This window comes from Bacillus rossius, chromosome 8, assembly GCF_032445375.1.
Source record: "Bacillus rossius redtenbacheri isolate Brsri chromosome 8, Brsri_v3, whole genome shotgun sequence".
NCBI classification, from domain to species: Eukaryota; Metazoa; Arthropoda; class Insecta; order Phasmatodea; family Bacillidae; genus Bacillus; species Bacillus rossius.
This window is the reverse complement of record NC_086336.1, coordinates 39,275,236-39,287,551: the sequence shown is the minus strand read 5'-3', so window position 1 is coordinate 39,287,551 and position 12,316 is coordinate 39,275,236. Positions and strand designations below refer to the sequence as shown.

The 12,316-nt window shown below is 40.2% G+C and overlaps 1 protein-coding gene across 6 annotated transcripts in view; it reads right to left on the bottom strand.

The window, feature by feature from the left end:
* Positions 1-6,698, bottom strand: part of LOC134534770 (longitudinals lacking protein-like) — an 82,242-nt gene extending 75,544 nt beyond the window's left edge. For 4 of the 6 annotated variants that reach the window (XM_063373320.1, XM_063373322.1, XM_063373324.1 and 1 more), the window contains exons 1-2: positions 6,585-6,693; positions 6,087-6,470 (exon numbers count right to left, since the gene is read on the bottom strand). In XM_063373320.1, the coding sequence (XP_063229390.1) occupies positions 6,087-6,464 (378 nt within the window). In that variant the 5' untranslated portion in view covers positions 6,465-6,470; positions 6,585-6,693. Of the gene's footprint in view, positions 1-6,086; positions 6,471-6,584 lie in introns of all 6 variants that reach the window. The other 2 variants (XM_063373323.1, XM_063373321.1) reach the window with 2 other exon arrangements.
* Between the last annotated feature and the right edge of the window lie 5,618 nt (positions 6,699-12,316).

Here is a 12,316-nt window from a genome sequence, read left to right as displayed (position 1 = left end):
TGTTCTTTAAGGAGCACTAGTCCTGTATAATGTACGTAGTGTTTTTGACATTTTTACAACACTTCGAACAATGAGTAGTGTATGGTTATAAATCGTCATGTTAGAAACACTATAAAATGGAAACCAGACGATGTTGCCACGAAGCTGATACTTTGAAATACTCGCAGGAGTGTGTTCTTTAAGGAGCACTAGTCCTGTATAACGTACGTAGTGTTTTTGACATTTTTTTAACAATTCGTTCTCTGAGATGTGTATGGTTATAAATCGTAAGTTCGAAACATTATAAAATGAAAACCAGACGATGTTGCCACGAAGCTGAAACCTTGAATTACTCGCAGGAGTGTGTTCTTTAAGGAGCACTAGTCCTGTATAACGTACGTAGTGTTTTTGAAATTTTTTTTTACACTTCATTGTCTGAGACGTGTGAGGTAATGAATCGTCATGTTCGAAACACTATAAAATGGATACCAGATGATGTTGCCACGAAGCTGATACTTTGCATTACTCGAAGGAGTGTGTTCTTTAAGGAGCACTAGTCCTGTAGAACGTACGTAGTGGTTTTGTCATTTTTTTTTTACACTTCATTGTCTGAGACGTGCGAGGTAATAAATCGTCATGTTAGAAACACTATAAAATGGAAACCAGATGATGTTGCCACGAAGCTGATACTTTGCAATACTCGCTGGAGTGTGTTCTTTAAGGAGCACTAGTCCTGTATAATGTACGTAGTGTTTTTGACATTTTTACAACACTTCGAACAATGAGTAGTGTATGGTTATAAATCGTCATGTTAGAAACACTATAAAATGGAAACCAGACGATGTTGCCACGAAGCTGATACTTTGAATTACTCGCAGGAGTGTGTTCTTTAAGGAGCACTAGTCCTGTATAACGTACGCAGAGTTTTTTGACATTTTTTTAACACTTCGTTCTCTGAGATGAGTATGGTTATAAATGGTAAGTTCGAAACACTATAAAATGAAAACCAGACGATGTTGCCACGAAGCTGATACTTTGAATTACTCGAAGGAGTTTGTTCTTTAAGGAGCACTAGTCCTGTATAACGTACGCAGTGTTTTTGACATTTTTTTAACACTTCGTTCTCTGAGATGTGTATGGTTATAAATGGTAAGTTCGAAACATTATAAAATGAAAACCAGACGATGTTGCCACGAAGCTGATACTTTGAATTACTCGCAGAAGTGTGTTCTTTAAGGAGCACTAGTCCTGTATAACGTACGCAGTGTTTTTGACATTTTTTTAACACTTCGTTCTCTGAGATGTGTATGGTTATAAATGGTAAGTTCGAAACATTATAAAATGAAAACCAGACGATGTTGCCACGAAGCTGATACTTTGTATTACTCGCAGGAATGTTTTCTTTAAGGAGCACTAGTCCTGTATAACGTACGCAGTATTTTTGTCATTTTTTTAACACTTCGTTCTCTGAGATGTGTATGGTTATAAATGGTAAGTTCGAAACATTATTAAATGAAAACCATACGATGTTGCCACGAAGCTGATACTTTGTATTACTCACAGGAGTGTGTTCTTTAAGGAGCACTAGTCCTGTATAACGTACGCAGTGTTTTTGACATTTTTTTAACACTTCGTTATCTGAGAAGGGTATGGTTATAAATGGTAAGTTCGAAACATTATAAAATGAAAACTATACGATTTTGCCACGAAGCTGATACTTTGTATTACTCGCAGGAGTGTTTTCTTTAAGGAGCACTAGTCCTGTATAACGTACGCAGTATTTTTGACATTTTTTTAACACTTCGTTCTCTGAGATGTGTATGGTTATAAATGGTAAGTTCGAAACATTATTAAATGAAAACCATACGATGTTACCACGAAGCTGATACTTTGTATTACTCGCAGGAGTGTGTTCTTTAAGGAGCACTAGTCCTGTATAACGTACACAGTGTTTTTGACATTTTTTTAACACTTCGTTCTCTGAGAAGTGTATGGTTATAAATGGTAAGTTCGAAACATTATAAAATGAAAACCAGACGATGTTGCCACGAAGCTGATACTTTGAATTACTCGCAGGAGTGTGTTCTTTAAGGAGCACTAGTCCTGTATAACGTATGTAGTGTTTTTGACAATTTTTTTTTACACTTCCTTCTCTGAGACGTGTGAGGTAATGAATCGTCATGTTCGAAACACTATAAAATGGATACCAGATGATGTTGCCACGAAGCTGATACTTTGCAATACTCGCTGGAGTGTGTTCTTTAAGGAGCACTAGTCCTGTATAACGAACGTTTTGTTTTTGAGAATTTTTTAACACTTCGAACAATGAGTACAGTATGTTAATGAATCGTCATGTTCGAAACACTATAAAATGGATACCAGATGATGTTGCCACGAAGCTGATACTTTGCAATACTCGCTGGAGTGTGTTCTTTAAGGAGCACTAGGTCTGTATTACGTACGTAGTGTTTTTTACATTTTTTTAACACTTCGTTCTCTGAGATGTGTAAGGTAATGAATCGTCATGTTCGAAACACTATAAAATGGATACCAGATGATGTTGCCACGAAGCTGATACTTTGCATTACTCGCAGGAGTGTGTTCTTTAAGGAGCACTAGTCCTGTATAACGTACATAGTGTTTTTGACATTTTTTTTTACACTTCATTGTCTGAGACGTGTGAGGTAATGAATCGTCATGTTAGAAACACTATAAAATGGAAACCAGATGATGTTGCCACAAAGCTGATACTTTGCAATACTCGCTGGAGTGTGTTCTTTAAGGAGCACTAGTCCTGTATAACGTACGCAGTGCTTTTGACTTTTTTTTAACACTTCGTTCTCTGAGATGTGTATGGTTATAAATGGTAAGTTTGAAACATTATAAAATGAAAACCAGACGATGTTGCCACGAAGCTGATACTTTGTATTACTCGCAGGAGTGTTTTCTTTAAGGAGCACTAGTCCTGTATAACGTACGCAGTATTTTTGACATTTTTTTAACACTTCGTTCTCTGAGATGTGTATGGTTATAAATGGTAAGTTTGAAACATTATTAAATGAAAACCATACGATGTTGCCACGAAGCTGATACTTTGTATTACTCACAGGAGTGTGTTCTTTAAGGAGCACTAGTCCTGTATAACGTATGCAGTGTTTTTGACATTTTTTTAACACTTCGTTATCTGAGAAGTGTATGGTTATAAATGGTAAGTTCGAAACATTATAAAATGAAAACCATACGATGTTGCCATGAAGCTGATACTTTGTATTACTCGCAGGAGTGTTTTCTTTAAGGAGCACTAGTCCTGTATAACGTACGCAGTATTTTTGACATTTTTTTAACACTTCGTTCTCTGAGATGTGTATGGTTATAAATGGTAAGTTCGAAACATTATTAAATGAAAACCATACGAAGTTGCCACGAAGCTGATACTTTGTATTTTTCGCAGGAGTGTGTTCTTTAAGGAGCACTAGTCCTGTATAACGTACGCAGTGTTTTTGACATTATTTTAACACTTCGTTCTCTGAGAAGTGTATGGTTATAAATGGTAAGTTCGAAACATTATAAAATGAAAACCAGACGATGTTGCCACGAAGCTGATACTTTGAATTACTCGCAGGAGTGTGTTCTTTAAGGAGCACTAGTCCTGTATAACGTACGTAGTGTTTTTGACAATTTTTTTTTACACTTCATTGTCTGAGACGTGTGAGGTAATGAATCGTCATGTTAGAAACACTATAAAATGGAAACCAGATGATGTTGCCACAAAGCTGATACTTTGCAATACTCGCTGGAGTGTGTTCTTTAAGGAGCACTAGTCCTGTATAACGTACGCAGTGCTTTTGACATTTTTTTTTACACTTCATTGTCTGAGACGTGTGAGGTAATGAATCGTCATGTTAGAAACACTATAAAATGGAAACCAGATGATGTTGCCACAAAGCTGATACTTTGCAATACTCGCTGGAGTGTGTTCTTTAAGGAGCACTAGTCCTGTATAACGTACGCAGTGCTTTTGACTTTTTTTTAACACTTCGTTCTCTGAGATGTGTATGGTTATAAATGGTAAGTTTGAAACATTATAAAATGAAAACCAGACGATGTTGCCACGAAGCTGATACTTTGTATTACTCGCAGGAGTGTTTTCTTTAAGGAGCACTAGTCCTGTATAACGTACGCAGTATTTTTGACATTTTTTTAACACTTCGTTCTCTGAGATGTGTATGGTTATAAATGGTAAGTTTGAAACATTATTAAATGAAAACCATACGATGTTGCCACGAAGCTGATACTTTGTATTACTCACAGGAGTGTGTTCTTTAAGGAGCACTAGTCCTGTATAACGTATGCAGTGTTTTTGACATTTTTTTAACACTTCGTTATCTGAGAAGTGTATGGTTATAAATGGTAAGTTCGAAACATTATAAAATGAAAACCATACGATGTTGCCATGAAGCTGATACTTTGTATTACTCGCAGGAGTGTTTTCTTTAAGGAGCACTAGTCCTGTATAACGTACGCAGTATTTTTGACATTTTTTTAACACTTCGTTCTCTGAGATGTGTATGGTTATAAATGGTAAGTTCGAAACATTATTAAATGAAAACCATACGAAGTTGCCACGAAGCTGATACTTTGTATTTTTCGCAGGAGTGTGTTCTTTAAGGAGCACTAGTCCTGTATAACGTACGCAGTGTTTTTGACATTATTTTAACACTTCGTTCTCTGAGAAGTGTATGGTTATAAATGGTAAGTTCGAAACATTATAAAATGAAAACCAGACGATGTTGCCACGAAGCTGATACTTTGAATTACTCGCAGGAGTGTGTTCTTTAAGGAGCACTAGTCCTGTATAACGTACGTAGTGTTTTTGACAATTTTTTTTTACACTTCCTTCTCTGAGACGTGTGAGGTAATGAATCGTCATGTTCGAAACACTATAAAATGGATACCAGATGATGTTGCCACGAAGCTGATACTTTGCAATACTCGCTGGAGTGTGTTCTTTAAGGAGCACTAGTCTTGTATAACGTACGTTTTGTTTTTGAGAATTTTTTAACACTTCCAACAATGAGTACAGTGTGTTAATAAATTGTCAAGTTCTAAACACTATAAAATGGAAACCAGATGATGTTGCCACAAAGCTGATACTTTGCATTACTCGCAGGAGTGTGTTCTTTAAGGAGCACTAGTCCTGTATAACGTACGTAGTGTTTTTGACATTTTTTTTACATTTCATTCTCTGAGATGTGTGAGGTAATGAATCGTCATGTTAGAAACACTATAAAATGGAAACCAGATGATGTTGCCACGAAGCTGATACTTTGCAATACTCGCTGGAGTGTGTTCTTTAAGGAGCACTAGTCCTGTATAACGTACGTTTTGTTTTTGAGAATTTTTTAACACTTCGAACAATGAGTACAGTATGTTAATAAATTGTCAAGTTCTAAACACTATAAAATGGAAACCAGATGATGTTGCCACGAAGCTGATACTTTGCATTACTCGCTGGAGTGTGTTCTTTAAGGAGCACTAGGTCTGTATTACATACGTAGTGTTTTTTACTTTTTTTTTAACACTTCGTTCTCTGAGATGTGTAAGGTAATGAATCGTCATGTTCGAAACACTATAAAATGGATACCAGATGATGTTGCCACGAAGCTGATACTTTGCATTACTCGCAGTATTGTGTTCTTTAAGGAGCAATACTCCTGTATAACGTACGTAGTTTTTTTTATATATTTATAGCACTACGAACTTTCAGAATTTGAGGTTATGAATGGTCAGGTTAGAAACACTTAATAATTTAAACCATATGATGTTGCTAAGAAGCTGCTACTTTGCATTAATCGACGCATTGTGTTCTTAAAAAAGCACTATTTATTTTATTACATACTTAATTGTTAATAAAAAAAATTATTTTCACTTAGTCTCTTGTTGCATTAACTTCCTACACATTATTTTCGCCATGTACGATAATTACGGTACGATTTTCGATTCGAAGCTGGGCTTCGAAGCTAACTTATCTTCAGTCATGGAAACATTAGCAGTAATGACTACCATCGCAACGCCTGAGGGAGACATTACAGGACACGGGTACCAACCTCGGGCACGTCCGCGTCGTCCCCCGCCAGTCCCTTGACCTGCAGCAGCTCTGCGGTCTTGAGGAACTCGGCGAGGTCTTCCTGGCCGACGCTCACCTCGCCGCGGTACATGAACTGCAGCACATCCACCAGCTCCTTGTGGCCCACGTCCTTGAGGATGACGATGGGGTGCTGGCACGGGTTCGCCTTGAACAGGCTCTTGAAGTACGGGCTGCACACCGACAGCACCAGCTTGTGGGCCTGGATGAAGCGACCGTCGGCCGCGAGCGTCACGTCCACCAGCTCCTCCCCTTGCAGCAGCGAGTGGAAGCTCGTCGACAGGTTGCTGTGGAAGTCGTCCCACTGCAGGGTTAACTGCTCGCTTCTCGCTTCCATCATCTTCGCCTGAGGAACATATAATCACAGATTTTTTCTTAATATGTTCGATAAGACTCCGTCTTACACCAGGTTAGCTAGAAAACCTATAATAACAATTTATCCTGACTTTTACATGCTTACGGGAAAAAAAATTCTCTGACAACTGAAAATATATATTATTATTCACCAATTACTATAAAAAAAATTCAATATCTACATTCTCACTCGCACCGATAGGTTTGGACATAGAGTAAATAATTCATTTAACGTTAGCATAGTGAAGCCCGTGGCATTCTACTAACTAATAGCGGTAGTAGTACTTCAACCCATCATTACCATTGTGTTAAAAGATAGTTATGTATTAAACATATATTATTCCCAACGGCCTAGAGATATATAGACTGCTAGTGGGAGGCCATCTTTGATTCCATTTGAATTTGACAGAATGGTGGGCAAACAGTGCTTTGTTAGCAGACGACGTATGTTGACAGCAGAAAAGCGGCAGTGTACTAAGTTAATTATGTAATTGCATTGAATCTGAAATATTAACAGTAAAGACACAACTAAAACTCGTAATGAACGAATACGACTACAATAATAACAAACCCACAATAATCATTTAAAAGTGCTCATTATTCCATCTTTAAGTATTACCCGCAAAAACTGTAAAATTGCGAAAAACCTACATTTTTAGGGAATTTACTAGCAACTTGCATCTTTCTACCAAAAGTACCAATGATTTACAGCTATGTTTTGCCCACCATTCTGTCAAATCAGCTCTCTGTCTCTCTCGCTCGGATTGTAGTTCCCCAGTATGCCGTCGACAGCAGCCATTGTCGCTGAAAGCAGGGTGATAAGCAGTCTATATATCTCTAGGTCGTGTGCCGTTTCAGTGCCACTTTCAGGCACAAATGTACGAATTTAAATTTAATTTTTAATTTTTAAAGAAGAAAACCAAATAATAAATTTGTAATTTTTATTTATTAAATTTTGTTTCCATTGCTGTACACTCCGACGTAATCTTGTGCAACCCAGTGCACCTGCGCTTGTTCGCAGGCTTCAAACAGATACTGTTTGCTGACGATTTGCGATCGCAGCATCCCGGCCGTGGTTAGCGTCACGCCTTCCCTATGTAACGGAACGACTTTCATGTTAGCGAACGCTACCCCAACCCCACTGCTAGCAACTTTCATTTCTCGGAGGCAATCATACGTAAGGGTTTTGCAAGCACGCCTCTGGACCAAGTTACAGCCAGCGGCTACGCCTCGAGACAGTCCACATGACGCCTTTCCCAGGCGACTTAGCAAATTTAAACCCCCCTCCCCTCACCCCCCACCTGTGGCTTCACGAGAACTCAAACCCGGAGCAACGACCCCCAGTGAACCCCGGGCGGAGACATTGCCTCCCCGAGGACATTCCCACTTGTCAAACAGAGCCCTCAGCGAAGTCTAGCGGCGGGAAAAATCCCTAACCTTGCTCTGAGCGCTGGTCGCGAGCGCGCCCACTGCACTCTAGCGGACGTTTCTGTGACCCTCCAGACAGGTTCTCGTCTTGGCCACCAGAGTGCAATACTCATCCCTCCCATAAGAGACAGCTTGTCACAATCGACCTTGGCAGCAGTCGCAGTGCGATTGCGATTTTAGTTCGCCTACGACTCGCTTGAGAGCGCAGCGAACAGGTTGCAGTCTGCTTCGCCCCTTCGGGCATCTCCGGACACCTTCGGGCAATCACCACCACCCCCTTCTTTGGCTGGGGGCAGTTGCTTACTTTAATTAGGCGCCCCGACCCCTTTTCAAAATAATTCGGCAGGCAGCACGCGGTAAGGGCGGATCTCTCTTCGCAGCCCGAGACAACGCGCTTCTGAAAAGTCGTGAACGGCTTTCTCTAAAGCATGTAGTTGGTTATCGACAAGGCCATGTGCCTTAGCAGTCAATTTTTAATTTTTTTTGCTGCCCGAAATAGTTTATTTTTTGAAATAGTTTTTTGTCTTTACTTATTATTCTTCATGGCGACAGCAATCTTCCGCGTCGCGCATCATCTGGCCATCTCCAGGGACCGACCTGATCTAATCCACCCCGCAGCTTAGGTAAGTTATTTCGTCGCCCCACACACACTTTTCTTTTCCTGTTCTCGTGGACTTAACTTCGCCCATCATCAGCCGCCTGTTAACCAACCTAATTTGATGGGAATACTGGTTGCAGGCGGGGATCAAGAAGTAGGATGAGAGATTCCGCTCCAAATTCAACTCCCATGCAGTTCATGAGTTAGTTCACCGAAATTCATCGCCTCCTGCAATCGGAGAATTTCTCAAGAGTTCCAGCTTTCAACATATTTTTCCCTGAGTGGAAAAACCACAAAATAATTTATAATTCTGAACAAACAGTTTCAGGACACTTTTACTCATTTAACGAGTAAATGTAATTTTTTTAATTTGTCTTATGAAGAGCCTGTGCGCTAAATATTCAATGGCCGGTAAAGTTAAGAAACCAAATGACCTTTGATTCAGTCAAATATAACCATTGTTACTTATTATAATATCTCGCCCCGGGGCCTCCCATTTGGTTTATTGTTTAACAAGATTTAATGTATTAAGTATAGCAAATAAGGTCAACAATTTTCTTGGTATTTTGTTTCGGCTGTAATGCCATGGGTTATCTTCAGTGGAATAAGGTTTGTAAAGTAGAAATAACAGCAACGAAATCATTAAGTAAATGCCAATGTAAACCAAACCAGATCTTATTATTTTCTTATCCTTGATCACGATCCACATAACCTTACCAAGTTTTAAGGAGGTTAATCATAAATTTTGTTGTGCGTGCGCTGTGCCCCTATGGGTAATGTGTTTAGTACTGTTTCTGCCTGGCGCTTCCACGGCCAATCTATATTTGTTCTTTAGACGAAATTTCATATTGATCACAGCGGCACGTTACAGTCGTTAATAATTCCTAATTCCGTCACAATTTCTGAAACATTTCCGGATAACAATTGTTTTATTCCTTTTAGTACTTGATAAATGCTAAAGCTGTAGAAAACCGTATGTATTCGTTACTGAGTAACGGGTGCGCCATCTATATACGAGTAACGAAACGTTACACACGGCTGCTTTCGTTACTTGCATTTTTCATATGTTTCACGCATGTGCACGCATATTCGATGAATTAACGTTACAAAGAACGATTTTGTTTATTAAGTAAAGTATAATTTGGAAATTCGTCGTCCAAGTTTTTTACTGTTTGTTAAAGGTATTGTGTGTGTAGACAAAGTTTGAGAGTGGAACAGAAACAATATAAGAAAGTATTTTTTACAAATTAGAAATATTGACGTCGACCCAGAGGCCACCCTAGCTCCTGCAGGCCGTTATGACGCGTCACCGCCTTCTTCTGTGCGCGGGCATGTGCGGGAGCCAGTGGTGCCACCTTCAATAAACCAGTGTCCCTCCGACGTAGTTTTTTATGTATATTTTCTTTTCTTTCAGCAGGACATAATTTTTATTGTAAAAACTTTAATATCGTCCATCATGTATAATTTAAATTAGAAGGGTAAATAACATGTATTTTATTATGCACGGGGTGAACAAGTCGCGGGTTCCCGTCCACGAGGACGTGAGGGGCGGGACGAGACGCGCGCGGGGAGGGGGTCGGCGCGAGGAGAGTCGGGAGTCGTGTCTGGAGAACCGCGGTGCAGAGACGTGACGGCCGTGAGCTCTCGCGAAGACGAGTGAAACGGGTGAGCATAGAGACCTCCGGGCTTAACCAGAGTGACGCGGGGAATAGATCAGCAACAGTCTTCGAGTCGTGTCAGGCAGTTCGGAACTATGGAGATTAGTATGTCAACTATTGCCAAGGGGTCGCCTTATCGTAGATAGTTAGTTTTTTTTTATTAGCGTTTCTTAATTTTTTCCTTTCCTCTCGTATGTATATATATATCTTTATTCGCTTGTATAGTCGTGCATTGCCTAGGATAAAATAGTACCTTTGTGTCATGGACGAGACCTCGCCATATTAATGGGACAGTTCAGAAACTGTGTCCGCAGGTAGTGCTTGCCTGAAGTCGCCATAGGACAGGAAATCAAAGCCTTGCCGGTTTGGGACAAACGCCATCGGTTAGCGCCGCGACGCCGTCACCTACTACTTCCCACATAAGCGGCCGTGTAAGGGGAAATTCTCGTGTAGTCAGGCCTCACCTAAGAACGGTCGTAGGCGGGAACCGCGACAGCCCCGTGCCAGTGCAAACCAAATAGTGGCCAATAAAAAGAGTGAGTGCCACGAAACCCTATGTAGTTTCATTATTAGCCGGCTAGATCCTCTTAACTGCCACGCGGCCCGAAACCCACCCCCAACTGAGCTAGCCCAAGAACCTACACAACCAATAAGGGGATCAGCCCGCTCGGCGACAATATGTATGTTTTTGTTTTTTACTATCGCGAATTTTCACGTTTCTTTATTATCTTAAAAGAGATAATATAATAAATCCGCTCTAATGTGATATAATTGTTTACGACTCGATTCGTTGCATGTAATGCGGTATCAGAAGTAACGAGAAACGAGTACTGATTGTTATAGTAACGAATACATACGGGTACACTTTTTGTCGTTACTTTTACACCTCTAGTAAAAGCGTAATCTGTACCATTGCCTTAATTTTTTTCCGCAATTTGTTAAGTTAAAGTGATGTTTCAAAAATATGTTGTAACGTATTATCAAGCCAGGGGTATGGCGCAGTGGTCATGCGCACAGCTTGGCAATCTGCCTGCTAAGTGAGAGATTGTTGTATTTTAGAATAATAATTTTTTTTTTGTATTTGTTAGAGTTTTGATTAAAATTAAAACTACTCAAAATAAAATAAAAAATATTTCTCAATTAACAATGATTAATAAACAATAAATATTACTAATTCTTAAAATACCCACACCATAAGGATAAACTTTGCATATTTCTATTTCTTCAAAAAATTCTGCTATTGCGAACATGCGAAATCTCTGAATGAAATATGAAATTAATATCAGGTAATGCTATTTAAGCAGATAATGCAGGGCCTTTTTCAAAAGCAGCGATCTTTACGCTGTTGGTGGAACAAGGGGCCATGCCAGCAAGCTGATAACAAGTATGTAATTCAAGGTATTCAAAACTGATTGCATAGGATACCTAGCTCCATTTTCTGAAACAAGTACATCAACACGATCTCTATGATCTATCTTATTCTTTCATTAATCTATTTCTTTCTGATATATATACTTTTTTGGGCAGGGGACAATTTATCGCACAAGAGGAGAATGAAAAAGAGCCCAGCAACATACCTAGCATAGTGCTCTCTTTGTCCTGACGTCGTACCGACCATGGTTTCTAAGCCCGTGCTCTGCACCATTAGTACCAATCCCATTTTCGGAGCGCACCCCAAGGCCAGCGGGAATGTGTCAGGCGAGCACCTCGGGCGTGACCCCAATAGACGTTGACGTCGTATCGCCTGTGACAGTGCAGCCCGGTCTTCACCCCGCCAGTACTGGGCCGCGCTACAAGACCGCACCCTAGCCTAGCCTATGCAGGCTGACGCTGCCCTCTTCTAGGCTAGCCACGGTAAATGGCAGTCGACAATGGGTCATCAACTAAGATGGACAAGGCGTTCCCTACGTTTCCCATCCGTTCAAGTAACAACCCTTTGTGTTCAGGCACCATACTCTAACAAATAGCCTAGGAGCTAAGTAGTGCATGCTGGGGCCGACGACTCACCACACCAATGGCAAAACACTTTTAAGACTAGCCTGGCGCCCTCCCGTAGAACTAACACCTCAACAGAAACACCAGCAACTACTAGGCTCACCCCGGGTATCGAGTTCAAGACACAGGGTGATGGCATTTGGTGCCCAACGTGGGGGA